The sequence below is a fragment of the Tachypleus tridentatus genome, chromosome 9, assembly GCF_004210375.1.
Source record: "Tachypleus tridentatus isolate NWPU-2018 chromosome 9, ASM421037v1, whole genome shotgun sequence".
In the NCBI taxonomy this organism is placed as follows: Eukaryota; Metazoa; Arthropoda; class Merostomata; order Xiphosura; family Limulidae; genus Tachypleus; species Tachypleus tridentatus.
This window is the reverse complement of record NC_134833.1, coordinates 166599065-166619120: the sequence shown is the minus strand read 5'-3', so window position 1 is coordinate 166619120 and position 20056 is coordinate 166599065. Positions and strand designations below refer to the sequence as shown.

The 20056-nt window shown below is 37.8% G+C and overlaps 1 protein-coding gene across 2 annotated transcripts in view; it reads right to left on the bottom strand.

Annotated features, from left to right (window-relative positions):
* Nucleotides 1-20056, bottom strand: part of LOC143226888 (beta-scruin-like) — a 113743-nt gene that overhangs the window by 59237 nt on the left and 34450 nt on the right. For both annotated transcript variants that reach the window (XM_076458422.1, XM_076458424.1), the window contains one exon: nt 15077-15282. In XM_076458422.1, the coding sequence (XP_076314537.1) occupies nt 15077-15282 (206 nt within the window). The remainder of the gene's footprint in view (nt 1-15076; nt 15283-20056) is intronic.

Below are 20056 nucleotides of genomic sequence, written 5' to 3'. Positions count from 1 at the left end.
ATGACATACAGTGTACACAAACAGAATATGATGTTGGAGAGTGGGGTATGACATACAGTGAACACAAACAGAATATGATGTTGGAGAATGGGGTATGACATACAGTGTACACAAACAGAATATGATGTTGGAGAGTGGGGTATGACATACAGTGTACACAAACAGAATATGATGTTGGAGAGTGGGGTATGACATACAGTGTACACAAACAGAATATGATGTTGGAGAGTGTGGTATGACATACAGTGTACACAAACAGAATATGATGTTGGAGAGTGGGGTATGACATACAGTGGACACAAACAGAATATGATGTTGGAGAGTGAGGTATGACATACAGTGTACACAAACAGAATATGATGTTGGAGAGTGGGGTATGACATACAGTGTACACAAACAGAATATGATGTTGGAGAGTGGGGTATGACATAAAATGTACACAAACAGAATATGATGTTGGAGAGTGGGGTATGACATACAGTGTACACAAACAGAATATGATGATGGAGAGTGGGGTATGACATACAGTGTACACAAACAGAATATGATGTTGGAGAGTGGGGTATGACATACAGTGTACACAAACAGAATATGGTGTTGGAGAGTGGGGTATGACATACAGTGTACACAAACAGAATATGACATACAGTGTACACAAACAGAATATGATGTTGGAGAGTGGGGTATGACATACAGTGTACACAAACAGAATAAGATGTTGGAGAGTGTGGTATGACATACAGTGTACACAAACAGAATATGATGTTGGAGAGTGTGGTATGACATACAGTGTACACAAACAGAATATGATGTTGGAGAGTGGGGTATGACATACAGTGTACACAAACAGAATATGATGTTGGAGAATGTGGTATGACATACAGTGTACACAAACAGAATATGATATGATGTTGGATGTTGGAGTGGGGTATGACATACAGTAAACACAAAAAGAATATGATGTTGGAGAATGGGGTATGACATACAGTGTACACAAACAGAATATGATGTTGGAGAGTGGGGTATGACATACAGTGTACACAAACAGAATATGATGTTGGAGAATGTATGACATTATGTACACAAACAGACATGGAGAATGTAGGTATGACACACAGTGTACACAAACAGAATATGATGTTGGAGAGTAAGGTATGACATACAGTGTACACAAACAGAATATGATGTTGGAGAGTGGGGTATGACATACAGTGTACACAAACAGAATATGACATACAGTGTACACAAACAGGATATGATGTTGTATAGTGGGGTATGACATACAGTGTACACAAACAGAATATGATGTTGGAGAGTGTGGAATGACATACAGTGTACACAAACAGAATATGATGTTGGAGAGTGGGGTATGACATACAGTGTACACAAACAGAATATGATGTTGGAGGATGATGTGGAATGACATACAGTGTACACAAACAGAATATGATGTTGGAGAGTGGGGTATGACATACAGTGTACACAAACAGAATATGATGTTGGAGAATGGGGTATGACATACAGTGTACACAAACAGAATATGATGTTGGAGAGTGGGGTATGACATACAGTGTACACAAACAGAATATGATGTTGGAGAGTGAGGTATGACATACAGTGTACACAAACAGAATATGATGTTGGAGAATGTGGTATGACATACAGTGTACACAAACAGAATATGATGTTGGAGAGTGGGGTATGACATACAGTGTACACAAACAGAATATGATGTTGGAGAGTGGGGTATGACATACAGTGTACACAAACAGAATATGATGTTGGAGAGTGGGGTATGACATACAGTGTACACAAACAGAATATGATGTTGGAGAGTGGGGTATGACATACAGTGTACACAAACAGAATATGATGTTGGAGAGTGGGGTATGACATACAGTGTACACAAACAGAATATGATGTTGGAGAGTGGGGTATGACATACAGTGTACACAAACAGAATATGATGTTGGAAAGTGGGGTATGACATACAGTGTACACAAGCAGAATATGATGTTGGAGAAGTGGGGTATGACATACAGTGTACACAAACAGAATATGATGTTGGAGAGTGGGGTATGACATACAGTGTACACAAACAGAATATGATGTTGGAGAGTGTGGTATGACATACAGTGTACACAAACAGAATATGATGTTGGAGAGTGGGGTATGACATACAGTGTACACAAACAGAATATGATGTTGGAGAGGTGGGGTATGACATACAGTGTACACAAACAGAATATGATGTTGGAGAGTGTGGTATGACATACAGTGTACACAAACAGAATATGATGTTGGAGAGTGGGGTATGACATACAGTGTACACAAACAGAATATGATGTTGGAGGGACATGGGGTATGACATACAGTGTACACAAACAGAATATGATGTTGGAGAGTGGGGTATGACATACAGTGTACACAAACAGAATATGATGTTGGAGAGTGGGGTGACATACAGTGGTATGACATACAGTGTACACAAACAGAATATGATGTTGGAGAGTGAGGTATGACATACAGTGTACACAAACAGAATATGATGTTGGAGAAGAGGAGTGACATACAGGTATGACATACAGTGTACACAAACAGAATATGATGTTGGAGAGTGGGGTATGACATACAGTGTACACAAACAGAATATGACACAACACAGTGTACAAAAGAATATGATGTTGGAGAGTGAGGTATGACATACAGTGTACACAAACAGAATATGATGTTGGAGAGTGGGGTATGACATACAGTGTACACAAACAGAATATGATGTTGGAGAGTGGGTATATGACATACAGTGTACACAAACAGAATATGATGTTGGAGAGTGGGGTATGACATACAGTGTACACAAACAGAATATGATGTTGGAGAGTGGGGTGACATACAGTGTACACAAACAGAATATGATGTTGGAGAGTTGGGTATGACATACAGTGTACACAAACAGAATATGATGTTGGAGAGTGGGGTATGACATACAGTGTACACAAACAGAATATGATGTTGGAGAGTGTGGTATGACATACAGTGTACACAAACAGAATATATGATGTATGACATACAGTGTACACAAACAGAATATGGGGTATGAGAGTGAGGTATGACATACAGTGTACACAAACAGAATATGATGTTGGAGAGTGGGGTATGACATACAGTGTACACAAACAGAATATGATGTTGGAGAGTGGGGTATGACATACAGTGTACACAAACAGAATATGATGTTGGAGAGTGGGGTATGACATACAGTGTACACAAACAGAATATGATGTTGGAGAGTGGGGTATGACATACAGTGTACACAAACAGAATATGATGTTGGAGAGTGGGGTATGACATACAGTGTACACAAACAGAATATGATGTTGGAGAGTGAGGTATGACATACAGTGTACACAAACAGAATATGATGTTGGAGAGTGGAGGTATGACATACAGTGTACACAAACAGAATATGATGTTGGAGAGTGAGGGGACATATGACATACAGTGTACACAAACAGAATATGATGATTGGAGAGTGAGGTATGACATACAGTGTACACAAACAGAATATGATGTTGGAGAGTGGGGGTATGACATACAGTGTACACAAACAGAATATGATGTTGGAGAGTGTGGTATGACATACAGTGTACACAAACAGAATATGATGTTGGAGAGTGGGGTATGACATACAGTGTACACAAACAGAATGATATTGGAGAGTGAGAAGTATGACATACAGTGTACACAAACAGAATATGATGTTGGAGAGTGGGGTATGACATACAGTGTACACAAACAGAATATGATGTTGGAGAGTGGGGTGTGACATACAGTGTACACAAACAGAATATGATGTTGGAGTTGGAGAGTGAGGTATGACATACAGTGTACACAAACAGAATATGATGTTGGAGAGTAGGGGTATGACATACAGTGTACACAAACAGAATATGATGTTGGAGAGTGTGATTATGACATACAGTGTACACAAACAGAATATGATGTTGGAGAGTGGGGTATGACATACAGTGTACACAAACAGAATATGATGTTGGAGAGTGGGGTATGACATACAGTGTACACAAACAGAATATGATGTTGGCATGACATACATTACACAAACAGAATATGATGTTGGAGAGTGAGGTATGACATACAGTGTACACAAACAGAATATGATGTTGGAGAGTGGGGTATGACATACAGTGTACACAAACAGAATATGATGTTGGGAGAGGTATGACATACAGTGACATACAGTGTACACAAACAGAATATGATGTTGGAGAGTGAGGGTATGACATACAGTGTACACAAACAGAATATGATGTTGGAGAGTGAGGTATGACATACAGTGTACACAAACAGAATATGATGTTGGAGAGTGGGTATGACATACAGTGTACACAAACAGAATATGATGTTGGAGAGTGGGTATGACATACAGTGTACACAAACAGAATATGATGTTGGAGAGTGGGGTATGACATACAGTGTACACAAACAGAATATGATGTTGGAGAGTGTAAACAAACAGGGTATGACATACAGTGTACACAAACAGAATATGATGTTGGAGAGTGTGGTATGACATACAGTGTACACAAACAGAATATGATGTTGGAGAGTGGGGTATGACATACAGTGTACACAAACAGAATATGATGTTGGAGAGTGAGGTATGACATACAGTGTACACAAACAGAATATGATGTTGGAGAGTGGGGTATGACATACAGTGTACACAAACAGAATATGATGTTGGAGAGTGTGGGGTATGACATACAGTGTACACAAACAGAATATGATGTTGGAGAGTGGGGTATGACATACAGTGTACACAAACAGAATATGATGTTGGAGAGTGGGGTATGACATACAGTGTACACAAACAGAATATGATGTTGGAGAGTGGGTATGACATACAGTGTACACAAACAGAATATGATGTTGGAGAGTTGGGTATGGGTATGACATACAGTGTACACAAACAGAATATGATGTTGGAGAGTTGGGTATGACATACAGTGTACACAAACAGAATATGATGTTGGAGAGTTGGGTATGACATACAGTGTACACAAACAGAATATGATGTTGGAGAGTTGGGTATGACATACAGTGTACACAAACAGAATATGATGTTGGAGAGTGATGTTGGTATGACATACAGTGTACACAAACAGAATATGATGTTGGAGAGTGGGGTATGACATACAGTGTACACAAACAGAATATGATGTTGGAGAGTTGGGTATGACATACAGTGTACACAAACAGAATATGATGTTGGAGAGTTGGGTATGACATACAGTGTACACAAACAGAATATGACATACAGTGTACACAAACAGAATATGATGTTGGAGAGTGTGGTATGACATACAGTGTACACAAACAGAATATGATGTTGGAGAGTGGGGTATGACATACAGTGTACACAAACAGAATATGATGTTGGAGAGTGGGGTATGACATACAGTGTACACAAACAGAATATGATGTTGGAGAATGTGGTATGACATACAGTGTACACAAACAGAATTTGATGTTGGAGAGTGGGGTATGACATACAGTGAACACAAACAGAATATGATGTTGGAGAGTGGGGTATGACATACAGTGTACACAAACAGAATATGATGTTGGAGAGTGGGGTATGACATACAGTGTACACAAACAGAATATGATGTTGGAGAGTGGGGTATGACATACAGTGTACACAAACAGAATATGATGTTGGAGTGAGGTATGACATACAGTGTACACATACAGAATATGATGTTGGAGAGTGGGGTATGACATACAGTGTACACAAACAGAATATGATGTTGGAGAGTGGGGTATGACATACAGTGTACACAAACAGAATATGATGTTGGAGAGTGGGGTATGACATACAGTGTACACAAACAGAATATGATGTTGGAGAGTGAGGTATGACATACAGTGTACACAAACAGAATATGATGTTGGAGAGTGGGGTATGACATACAGTGTACACAAACAGAATATGACATACAGTGTACACAAACAGAATATGATGTTGGAGAGTGGGGTATGACATACAGTGTACACAAACAGAATATGATGTTGGAGAATGTACACAAACAGAATATGACATACAGTGTACACAAACAGAATATGATGTTGGAGAGTGGGGTATGACATACAGTGTACACAAACAGAATATGATGTTGGAGAGTGGGGTATGACATACAGTGTACACAAACAGAATATGATGTTGGAGAGTGGTGGTATGACATACAGTGTACACAAACAGAATATGATGTTGGAGAGTGGGGTATGACATACAGTGTACACAAACAGAATATGATGTTGGAGAGTGTGGGTATGACATACAGTGTACACAAACAGAATATGATGTTGGAGAGTGGGGTATGACATACAGTGTACACAAACAGAATATGATGTTGGAGAGTGGGGTATGACATACAGTGTACACAAACAGAATATGATGTTGGAGAGTGGGGTATGACATACAGTGTACACAAACAGAATATGATGTTGGAGATGTATGGAGATGTTGTGGGTATGACATACAGTGTACACAAACAGAATATGATGTTGGAGAGTGGGGTATGACATACAGTGTACACAAACAGAATATGATGTTGGAGAGTGGGGTATGACATACAGTGTACACAAACAGAATATGATGTTGGAGATGGGGTATGACATACAGTGTACACAAACAGAATATGATGTTGGAGAGTGGGGTATGTGTACAAACAAACAGAATATGGTATGACATACAGTGTACACAAACAGAATATGATGTTGGAGAGTGGGGTATGACATACAGTGTACACAAACAGAATAAGATAATGAGTGGAGACATACAGTGTACACAAACAGAATGGTATGACATACAGTGTACACAAACAGAATATGATGTTGGAGAGTGGGGTATGACATACAGTGTACACAAACAGAATATGATGTTGGAGAGTGTGGTATGACATACAGTGTACACAAACAGAATATGATGTTGGAGAGTGTGGTATGACATACAGTGTACACAAACAGAATATGATGTTGGAGAGTGGGGTATGACATACAGTGTACACAAACAGAATATGATGTTGGAGAATGGGGTATGACATACAGTGTACACAAACAGAATATGATGTTGGAGGTGGGGTATGACATACAGTGTACACAAACAGAATATGATGTTGGAGAGTGGGGTATGACATACAGTGTACACAAACAGAATATGATGTTGGAGGAGTGTGGTATGACATACAGTGTACACAAACAGAATATGATGTTGGAGAGTGTGGTATGACATACAGTGTACACAAACAGAATATGATGTTGGAGAGTGTGGGTATGACATACAGTGTACACAAACAGAATATGATGTTGGAGAGTGGGGTATGACATACAGTGTACACACAAACATGAATATGATATTATGTTGTAGAGTGGGGTATGACATACAGTGTACACAAACAGAATATGATGTTGGAGAGTGTGGAATGACATACAGTGTACACAAACAAAATATGATGTTGGAGAGTGGGGTATGACATACAGTGTACACAAACAGAATATGATGTTGGAGAATGTGGTATGACATACAGTGTACACAAACAGAATATGATGTTGGAGAGTGGGGTATGACATATAGTGAACACAAACAGAATATGATGTTGGAGAATGGGGTATGACATACAGTGTACACAAACAGAATATGATGTTGGAGAGTGGGGTATGACATACAGTGTACACAAACAGAATATGATGTTGGAGAGTGAGGTATGACATACAGTGTACACAAACAGAATATGATGTTGGAGAATGTGGTATGACATACAGTGTACACAAACAGAATATGATGTTGGAGAGTGGGGTATGACATACAATGTACACAAACAGAATATGATGTTGGAGAGTGGGGTATGACATAGAGTGTACACAAACAGAATATGATGTTGGAGAGTGGAATATGACATAGAGTGTACACAAACAGAATATGATGTTGGTAAGTGGGGTATGACATACAGTGTACACAAACAGAATATGATGTTGGAGAGTGGGGTATGACATACAGTGTACACAAACAGAATATGATGTTGGAGAGTGGGGTATGACATACAGTGTACACAAACAGAATATGATGTTGGAAAGTGGGGTATGACATACAGTGTACACAAACAGAATATGATGTTGGAGAGTGTGGTATGACATACAGTGTACACAAACAGAATATGATGTTGGAGAGTGGGGTATGACATACAGTGTACACAAACAGAATATGAATATGATGTTGGAGAGTGTGGTATGACATACAGTGTACACAAACAGAATATGATGTTGGAGAGTGGGTATGACATACAGTGTACACAAACAGAATATGATGTTGGAGAGTGGGGTATGACATACAGTGTACACAAACAGAATATGATGTTGGAGAGTGGGGTATGACATACAGTGTACACAAACAGAATATGATGTTGGAGAGTGGGGTATGACATACAGTGTACACAAACAGAATATGATGTTGGAGAGTGGGGTATGACATATAGTGTACACAAACAGAATATGATGTTGGAGAAGGTGGTGGTATGACATACAGTGTACACAAACAGAATATGATGTTGGAGAGTGGGGTATGACATACAGTGTACACAAACAGAATATGATGTTGGAGAGTGGAGTATGACATACAGTGTACACAAACAGAATATGATGTTGGAGAATGGGGTATGACATAATGTGTACACAAACAGAATATGACATACAGTTAACACAAACAGAATATGATGTTGGAGAGTGGGGAATGACATACAGTGTACACAAACAGAATATGATGTTGGAGAGTGTGTACACAAACAGAATATGACATACAGTGTACACAAACAGAATATGATGTTGGAGAGGTGGGGTATGACATACAGTGTACACAAACAGAATATGATGTTGGAGAGTGGGGTATGACATACAGTGTACACAAACAGAATATGATGTTGGAGAGTGAGGTATGACATACAGTGTACACAAACAGAATATGATGTTGGAGAGTGAGGTATGACATACAGTGTACACAAACAGAATATGATGTTGGAGAAGTGAGTATGACATACAGTGTACACAAACAGAATATGATGTTGGAGAAGTGGGGTATGACATACAGTGTACACAAACAGAATATGATGTTGGAGAGTGTGGGTATGACATACAGTGTACACAAACAGAATATGATGTTGGAGAGTGGGGTATGACATACAGTGTACACAAACAGAATATGATGTTGGAGAGTGTGGTATGACATACAGTGTACACAAACAGAATATGATATGATGTGGGAGGTGGGGTATGACATACAGTGTACACAAACAGAATATGATGTTGGAGAGTGGGTATGACATACAGTGTACACAAACAGAATATGATGTTGGAGAGTGAGGTATGACATACAGTGTACACAAACAGAATATGATGTTGGAGAGTGGGGTATGACATACAGTGTACACAAACAGAAAATGATGTTGGAGAGTTGGGTATGACATACAGTGTACACAAACAGAATATGATGTTGGAGAGTTGGGTATGACATACAGTGTACACAAACAGAATATGACATACAGTGTACACAAACAGAATATGATGTTGGAGAGTGAGGTATGACATACAGTGTACACAAACAGAATATGATGTTGGATAGTGTTGGAGATTATGACATACAGTGTACACAAACAGAAAATGATGTTGGAGAGTTGGGTATGACATACAGTGTACACAAACAGAATATGATGTTGGAGCGTGGGGTATGACATACAGTGTACACAAACAGAATATGACATACAGTGTACACAAACAGAATATGATGTTGGAGAGTGAGGTATGACATACAGTGTACACAAACAGAATATGATGTTGGAGAGTGGGGGGTATGACATACAGTGTACACAAACAGAATATGACATACAGTGTACACAAACAGAATATGATGTTGGAGAGTGAGGTGTGACATACAGTGTACACAAACAGAATATGACATACAGTGTACACAAACAGAATATGATGTTGGAGAGTGAGGTATGACATACAGTGTACACAAACAGAATATGACATACAGTGTACACAAACAGAATATGATGTTGGAGAGTGAGGTATGACATACAGTGTACACAAACAGAATATGATGTTGGAGAGTGGGGTATGACATACAGTGTACACAAACCGAATATGACATACAGTGTACACAAACAGAATATGATGTTGGAGAGTGAGGTATGACATACAATGTACACAAACAGAATATGATGTTGGAGAGTGGGGTATGACATACAGTGTACACAAACAGAATATGACATACAGTGTACACAAACAGAATATGATGTTGGAGAGTGAGGTATGACATACAGTGTACACAAACAGAATATGACATACAGTGTACACAAACAGAATATGATGTTGGAGAGTGAGGTATGACATACAGTGTACACAAACAGAATATGACATACAGTGTACACAAACAGAATATGATGTTGGAGAGTGGGGTATGACATACAGTGTACACAAACAGAATATGATGTTGGAGAGGTGAGTTATGACATACAGTGTACACAAACAGAATATGATGTTGGAGAGTGGGGTATGACATGCAGTGTACACAAAGAGAATATGATGTTGGAGAGTGGGGTATGACATACAGTGTACACAAACAGAATATGATGTTGGAGAGTGGGGTATGACATACAGTGTACAGAAACAGAATATGATGTTGGAGAGTGGGGTATGACATACAGTGTACACAAACAGAATATGATGTTGGAGAATGTGGTATGACATACAGTGTACACAAACAGAATATGATGTTGGAGAGTGGTGTATGACATACAGTGTACACAAACAGAATATGACATAAAGTGTACACAAACAGAATATGATGTTGGAGAGTGGGGTATGACATACAGTGTACACAAACAGAATATGACATACAGTGTACACAAACAGAATATGATGTTGGAGAGTGAGTATGACATACAGTGTACACAAACAGAATATGATGTTGGAGAGTGGGGTATGACATACAGTGTACACAAACAGAATATGATGTTGGAGAGTGGGGTATGACATACAGTGTACACAAACAGAATATGATGTTGGAGAGTGGGGTATGACATACAGTGTACACAAACAGAATATGATGTTGGAGAGTGAGGTATGACATACAGTGTACACAAACAGAATATGATGTTGGAGAGTGGGGTATGACATACAGTGTACACAAACAGAATATGATGTTGGAGAGTGGGGTATGACATACAGTGTACACAAACAGAATATGATGTTGGAGAGTGTGGTATGACATATAGTGTACAGAAACAGAATATGATGTTGGAGAGTGGGGTATGACATACAGTGTACACAAACAGAATATGATGTTGGAGAGTGGGGTATGACATACAGTGTACACAAACAGAATATGATGTTGGAGAGTTGGGTATGACATACAGTGTACACAAACAGAATATGGTGTTGGAGAGTTGGGTATGACATACAGTGTACACAAACAGAATATGACATACAGTGTACACAAACAGAATATGATGTCGGAGAGTGAGGTATGACATACAGTGTACACAAACAGAATATGATGTTGGAGAGTTGGGTATGACATACAGTGTACACAAACAGAATATGACATACAGTGTACACAAACAGAATATGATGTTGGAGAGTGTGGTATGACATACAGTGTACACAAACAGAATATGATGTTGGAGAGTGGGGTATGACATACAGTGTACACACAAACAGAATATGATGTTGGAGAGTGGGGTATGACATACAGTGTACACAAACAGAATATGATGTTGGAGAATGTGGTATGACATACAGTGTACACAAACAGAATATGATGTTGGAAGTAAGGGGTATGACATACAGTGTACACAAACAGAATATGACATACAGTGTACACAAACAGAATATGATGTTGGAGAGTGGGGTATGACATACAGTGTACACAAACAGAATATGACATACAGTGTACACAAACAGAATATGATGTTGGAGAGTGAGGTATGACATACAGTCTACACAAACAGAATATGATGTTGGAGAGTGGGGTATGACATACAGTGTACACAAACAGAATATGATGTTGGAGAGTGGGGTATGACATACAGTGTACACAAACAGAATATGATGTTGGAGAGTGGGGTATGACATACAGTGTACACAAACAGAATATGATGTTGGAGAGTGAGGTATGACATACAGTGTACACAAACAGAATATGATGTTGGAGAGTGGGGTATGACATACAGTGTACACAAACAGAATATGATGTTGGAGGGTGGGGTATGACATACAGTGTACACAAACAGAATATGATGTTGGAGAGTGTGGTATGACATATAGTGTACAGAAACAGAATATGATGTTGGAGAGTAAGGTATGACATACAGTGTACACAAAAAGAATATGACATACAGTGTACACAAACAGAATATGATGTTGGAGAGTGGGGTATGACATACAGTGTACACAAACAGAATATGATGTTGGAGAGTTGGGTATGACATACAGTGTACACAAACAGAATATGGTGTTGGAGAGTAGGGTATGACATACAGTGTACACAAACAGAATATGACATACAGTGTACACAAACAGAATATGATGTCGGAGAGTGAGGTATGACATACAGTGTACACAAACAGAATATGATGTTGGAGAGTTGGGTATGACATACAGTGTACACAAACAGAATATGATGTTGGAGAGTGAGGTGTGACATACAGTGTACACAAACAGAATATGACATACAGTGTACACAAACAGAATATGATGTTGGAGAGTGAGGTGTGACATACAGTGTACACAAACAGAATATGACATACAGTGTACACAAACAGAATATGATGTTGGAGAGTGAGGTATGACATACAGTGTACACAAACAGAATATGATGTTGGAGAGTGGGGTATGACATACAGTGTACACAAACCCAATATGACATACAGTGTACACAAACAGAATATGATGTTGGAGAGTGAGGTATGACATACAATGTACACAAACAGAATATGATGTTGGAGAGTGGGGTATGACATACAGTGTACACAAACAGAATATGACATACAGTGTAAACAAACAAAATATGATGTTGGAGAGTGAGGTATGACATACAGTGTACACAAAGAGAATATGATGTTGGAGAGTGGGGTCTGACATACAGTGTACACAAACAGAATATGATGTTGGAGAGTGAGGTATGACATACAGTGTACACAAACAGAATATGACATACAGTGTACACAAACAGAATATGATGTTGGAGAGTGGGGTATGACATACAGTGTACACAAACAGAATATGACATACAGTGTACACAAACAGAATATGATGTTGGAGAGTGAGGTATGATATACAGTGTACACAAACAGAATATGATGTTGGAGAGTGGGGTATGACATACAGTGTACACAAAGAGAATATGATGTTGGAGAGTGGGGTATGACATACAGTGTACACAAACAGAATATGATGTTGGAGAGTGGGGTATGACATACAGTGTACAGAAACAGAATATGATGTTGGAGAGTGGGGTATGACATACAGTGTACACAAACAGAATATGATGTTGGAGAATGTGGTATGACATACAGTGTACACAAACAGAATATGATGTTGGAGAGTGGGGTATGACATACAGTGTACACAAACAGAATATGATGTTGGAGAGTGGGGTATGACATACAGTGTACACAAACAGAATATGATGTTGGAGAGTGGAGGATGACATACAGTGTACACAAACAGAATATGATGTTGGAGAGTGGGGTATGACATACAGTGTACACAAACAGAATATGATGTTGGAGAGTGAGGTATGACATACAGTGTACACAAATAGAATATGACATACAGTGTACACAAACAGAATATGATGTTGGAGAGTGAGGTATGACATACAGTGTACACAAACAGAATATGATGTTGGAGAGTGGGGTCTGACATACAGTGTACACAAACAGAATATGATGTTGGAGAGTGAGGTATGACATACAGTGTACACAAACAGAATATGACATACAGTGTACACAAACAGAATATGATGTTGGAGAGTGGGGTATGACATACAGTGTACACAAACAGAATATGACATACAGTTTACACAAACAGAATATGATGTTGGAGAGTGAGGTATGATATACAGTGTACACAAACAGAATATGATGTTGGAGAGTGGGGTATGACATACAGTGTACACAAAGAGAATATGATGTTGGAGAGTGGGGTATGACATACAGTGTACACAAACAGAATATGATGTTGGAGAGTGGGGTATGACATACAGTGTACAGAAACAGAATATGATGTTGGAGAGTGGGGTATGACATACAGTGTACACAAACAGAATATGATGTTGGAGAATGTGGTATGACATACAGTGTACACAAACAGAATATGATGTTGGAGAGTGGGGTATGACATACAGTGTACACAAACAGAATATGATGTTGGAGAGTGGGGTATGACATACAGTGTACACAAACAGAATATGATGTTGGAGAGTGGAGGATGACATACAGTGTACACAAACAGAATATGATGTTGGAGAGTGGGGTATGACATACAGTGTACACAAACAGAATATGATGTTGGAGAGTGAGGTATGACATACAGTGTACACAAATAGAATATGACATACAGTGTACACAAACAGAATATGATGTTGGAGAGTGAGGTATGACATACAGTGTACACAAACAGAATATGATGTTGGAGAGTGGGGTATGACATACAGTGTACAGAAACAGAATACGATGTTGGAGAGTGGGGTATGACATACAGTGTACACAAACAGAATATGAATATTCACGTTTTCTTGACAGAAAACTCAACAAATGAAAATTTTGAAGGTAAATATCTGTTTGAAATTAAGTTTAATTCTAAAAACATACATTTTCAGAGACCAACCTATCCACATAACACATCTAGGTAAGTTTCAACCTATTAGTTTAGCTCCAGAGTTATACAGCTAATATTGGAGTTATTAAGCAATGACAATTAACAGGGTAAACCATACCAATGTTTTTGTACAGTTACTTTTGGCTGTTTTCCTTCTGGCAATATTCATGTTTACTGGTATTCCAACTGCAGCTGTTCCAGTTAAAGACACAGGTAAGAAAGCACATTTCTCTAATATATCCCGTTTCCTGTCATAAACTTCAACCTCTGCCTTTGAAGATTTTTCTTTGCTACTCATACCTCCAATTATAAACACTTGAGTTCCTGGAAGGCACAAAGTTCTATATATAAATTTTAAAATATATTGTACAAGTGCAGTTTTTATTAATTGAATCTAATCATCATTTAATCAAAGATGATTAAACAGTAAAATTAGTAGATGTTTTATTACCTTAGTCTGTATGTGATTACATGTGGTGTCTAGTGAAACATTTCATTGTGGGAGCACTTGATTATAGTTATAACACAAATACATTTTGTTGCTATTATATCCTTATAAATAAACAGAATATTAACCTAGCTAGTGGTGGACTATAGACTGTGCCATGACTTCAAGCTAGCTAGTGATTGGTGACAGACTGCACCATGACTTCAAACAAGCTAGTGGTGGATTATAGACTGTCCCATGACTTCAAGCTAGCTAGTGATTGGTGATAGACTGCACCATGACTTCAAGCTAGCTAGTGGTTGGTGATAGACTGTCCCATGACTTCAAGCTAGCTAGTGGTGGGTGATAAACTGTCCCATGACTTCAAGCTAGCTTGTGGTGGGTGATAAACTGTCCCATGACTTCAAGCTAGCTAGTGGTGGGTGATAGACTGTCCCATAACTTCAAGCTAGCTAGTGGTGGGTGATAAACTGTCCCATGACTTCAAGCTAGCTTGTGGTGGGTGATAAACTGTCCCATGACTTCAACTTAGTCATGGTATTTTTCTGCCCTTTGTTTGAGACATCATCTCCTAAACTTTCTGCTAGTTATAATAGATTTCTTAACCAGACAATTTGACATTTTTGAATGGTAGCACATCTCTTTCACAATTGAAAGAACAATATTACTAGTTTCTGTTTCCATAGATGGCAATGATGTAATGAAAATGATGTAGATTTATTTACTGCCAGTGTTTCTCCTTTTACACCAGTTTGTATGACATAAGGCCCAACATCCATTGTATATAAGACTTGTGCATTGTCACTTTAGATTTCCACTTATTTTACTACTGATTAGTATGAACAGACACAACTTGTTTAATGTAAACTTGATTCTTCACTACCTGAAATAACACGTATTTCTAACAGATTCAATTATATAGTAAATATGAACTTGAAAACAGCATAGCATAAGACTCATTAGTCAATCTCATCTACATTCAGTGATGCACAATTTTGTTTCATTTACAAACTGTGTAATAGGTACGACAAAATTCAACTGAAAGTTTGGTACTTTCCATTTCTCCATTACACTTACTGGATACATTTACAAACTGTGTAATAGGTACGACAAGGTTCTACTGAAAGGTTGGTACTTTCCATTTCTCCATTACACTTACTGGATACACTTACAAACTGTGTAATAGGTACGACAAGGTTCTACAGAAAGTTTGGTACTTTCCATTTCTCCATTACACTTACTGGATACATTTACAAACTGTGTAATAGGTACGACAAAATTCAACTGAAAGTTTGGTACTTTCCATTTCTCCATTACACTTACTGGATACATTTACAAACTGTGTAATAGGTACGACAAGGTTCTACTGAAAGTTTGGTACTTTCCATTTCTCCATTACACTTACTGGATACATTTACAAACTGTGTAATAGAGTGCGACAAAATTCAACTGAAAGTTTGGTACTTTCCATTTCTCAATTACACTTACTGGATACATTTACAAACTGTGTAATAGGTACGACAAGGTTCTACTGAAAGTTTGGTACTTTCCATTTCTCCATTACACTTACTGGATACATTTACAAACTGTGTAATAGGTACGACAAAATTCAACTGAAAGTTTGGTACTTTCCATTTCTCAATTACACTTACTGGATACATTTACAAACTGTGTAATAGGTACGACAAGGTTCTACTGAAAGTTTGGTACTTTCCATTTCTCCATTACACTTACTGGATACATTTACAAACTGTGTAATAGGTACGACAAAATTCAACTGAAAGTTTGGTACTTTCCATTTCTCAATTACACTTACTGGATACATTTACAAACTGTGTAATAGGTACGACAAAATTCAACTGAAAGTTTGGTACTTTCCATTTCTCAATTACACTTACTGGATACATTTACAAACTGTGTAATAGGTATGACAAGGTTCTACTGAAAGTTTAGTACTTTCCATTTCTCCATTACACTTACTGCATACATTTACAAAATGTGTAATAGGTACGACAAGGTTCTACAGAAAGTTTGGTACTTTCCATTACTCCATTACACTTACTGGATATATTTAAAAAATGTGTAATAGGTACGACAAGGTTCTACAGAAAGTTTGGTACTTTCCATTTCTCAATTACACTTACTGGATACATTTACAAACTGTGTAATAGGTACGACAAGGTTCTACTGAAAGGTTGGTACTTTCCATTTCTCCATTACACTTACTGGATACATTTTCATACTTCAAAACAATATTTTGTGATGAAACATTGGTAGGAAACATTCAGTAAAACTGTTTACTTATAAAAAATATTTCAGTCTACATGACAGCAGATATTCATATCACAATGAAATGAGACATTAGACAAACCACATGTACATACATGCTATAATATCTAAACCATTACTTGTGAATTTCATATACTGTTAGCACTTTCACTCATTCATTACTGTTTTGATTTGCTCAATTTAAAATATCCTTGTATTATGTCTATATGAGAAAATTATTCTTGAAAATTATATTATGTTTTTCAATAATTCTTTCCAGGTATTCTTCATAGTTAATCTAGTATTCATCAGTTCTTAGTGTCTAGTTAAATCCTTTGTTTCTGTGACCTCATTGTTTTATATTCTTGTCTTCATATCTATTAACATTCTTTTTGTGTGGTTGCTTCATTTATCTTAATTTATATGAAACACCTATGTAATGTTTTCAAATATCTATTAATGTACATGCTTGTTTACCCACAAATATTGCCACAATAACTCCAATAGTTCAAAACTTATCCCTGGCTACTGCATCGATCTCTTCAGTACCATTTGTATCATCTCTCAGAGCTACACTGAGTCGTGGTGGTGATGCCACTTAGGAAATGTCAAACTCTTCTTCGTGAAATTAATAATAATCAGAAAAATTTAAAGAATTAATACTTAATATCGAAAGCTATCTCTTTAGAGGATGAATCCCACCAACTCTCTGTTGGAGTTTAACTTGCCCATATTCTCTCTATATGATACACCCTGACACCAACTGATGTCAGAATAACACCACTTGATGTTAGCATAAGTGTAGGTTACACCTTGGTGCCCTCTAGTATTTGTGTTATGCAGAGTTCTGAAGACCAGTAGTTGCAGTACTGTAACAGCCTCATTGGCTGATAGTAGTGGCATAGCACACCTTGTATTTGTAACAGTTTTTACAGGTGCCACAGATTACGTGGGGTTGGGATACCATGGTGGTTTGGGTGCTTGATTCAAAACATGAGGCTGTGAGTTTGGATCCTATTACTGCAAATGATTACCCCATGTGGTTGCTGATGGTTCAGCCATCTGAGCAGAAAAAGTTTTGGATTACAAAAATACTAACCAGCATAAAACTATTCTTCAGGATGTAACTTAAGCATCTATCGACCAGTGGAATCTTCGTTGTTTCAGTGCAAATTGTGTCCAGGATCAAGATGTTCCATAAAGAGAGAACATTTCAGTAAGATAGTGTGTCTACATTTCTTGGAATCTTGTCGTTTCAGTACAAATTGTGTCCAGGATCAAGATGTTCCATAAAGAGAGAACATTTCAGTAAGATAGTGGGTCTACATTTCTTGGAATCTTGTCGTTTCAGTACAAATTGTGTCCAGGATCAAGATGTTCCATAAAGAGAGAACATTTCAGTAAGATAGTGTGTCTACATTTCTTGGAATCTTGTCGTTTCAGTACAAATTGTGTCCAGGATCAAGATGTTCCATAAAGAGAACATTTCAGTAAGATAGTGGGTCTACATTTCTTGGAATCTTGTCGTTTCAGTACAAATTGTGTCCAGGATCAAGATGTTCCATAAAGAGAGAACATTTCAGTAAGATAGTGTGTCTACATTTCTTGGAATCTTGTTGTTTCAGTACAAATGGTGTCCAGGATCAAGATGTTCCATAAAGAGAGAACATTTCAGTAAGATAGTGTGTCTACATTTCTTGGACTCTTGTTGTTTCAGTACAAATGGTGTCCAGGATCAAGATGTTCCATAAAGAGAGAACATTTCAGTAAGATAGTGTGTCTACATTTCTTGGAATCTTGTCGTTTCAGTACAAATTGTGTCCAGGATCAAGATGTTCCATAAAGAGAACATTTCAGTAAGATAGTGTGTCTACATTTCTTGGAATCTTGTCGTTTCAGTACAAATTGTGTCCAGGATCAAGATGTTCCATAAAGAGAGAACATTTCAGTAAGATAGTGTGTCTACATTTCTTGGAATCTTGTTGTTTCAGTACAAATGGTGTCCAGGATCAAGATGTTCCATAAAGAGAGAACATTTCAGTAAGATAGTGTGTCTACATTTCTTGGACTCTTGTTGTTTCAGTACAAATGGTGTCCAGGATCAAGATGTTCCATAAAGAGAGAACATTTCAGTAAGATAGTGTGTCTACATTTCTTGGAATCTTCGTTGTTTCAGTACAAATTGTGTCCAGGATCAAGATGTTCCATAAAGAGAGAACATTTCAGTAAGATAGTGTGTCTACATTTCTTGGAATCTTCGTTGTTTCAGTACAAATTGTGTCCAGGATCAAGATGTTCCATAAAGAGAGAACATTTCAGTAAGATAGTGTGTCTACATTTCTTGGAATCTTGTTGTTTCAGTACAAATGGTGTCCAGGATGA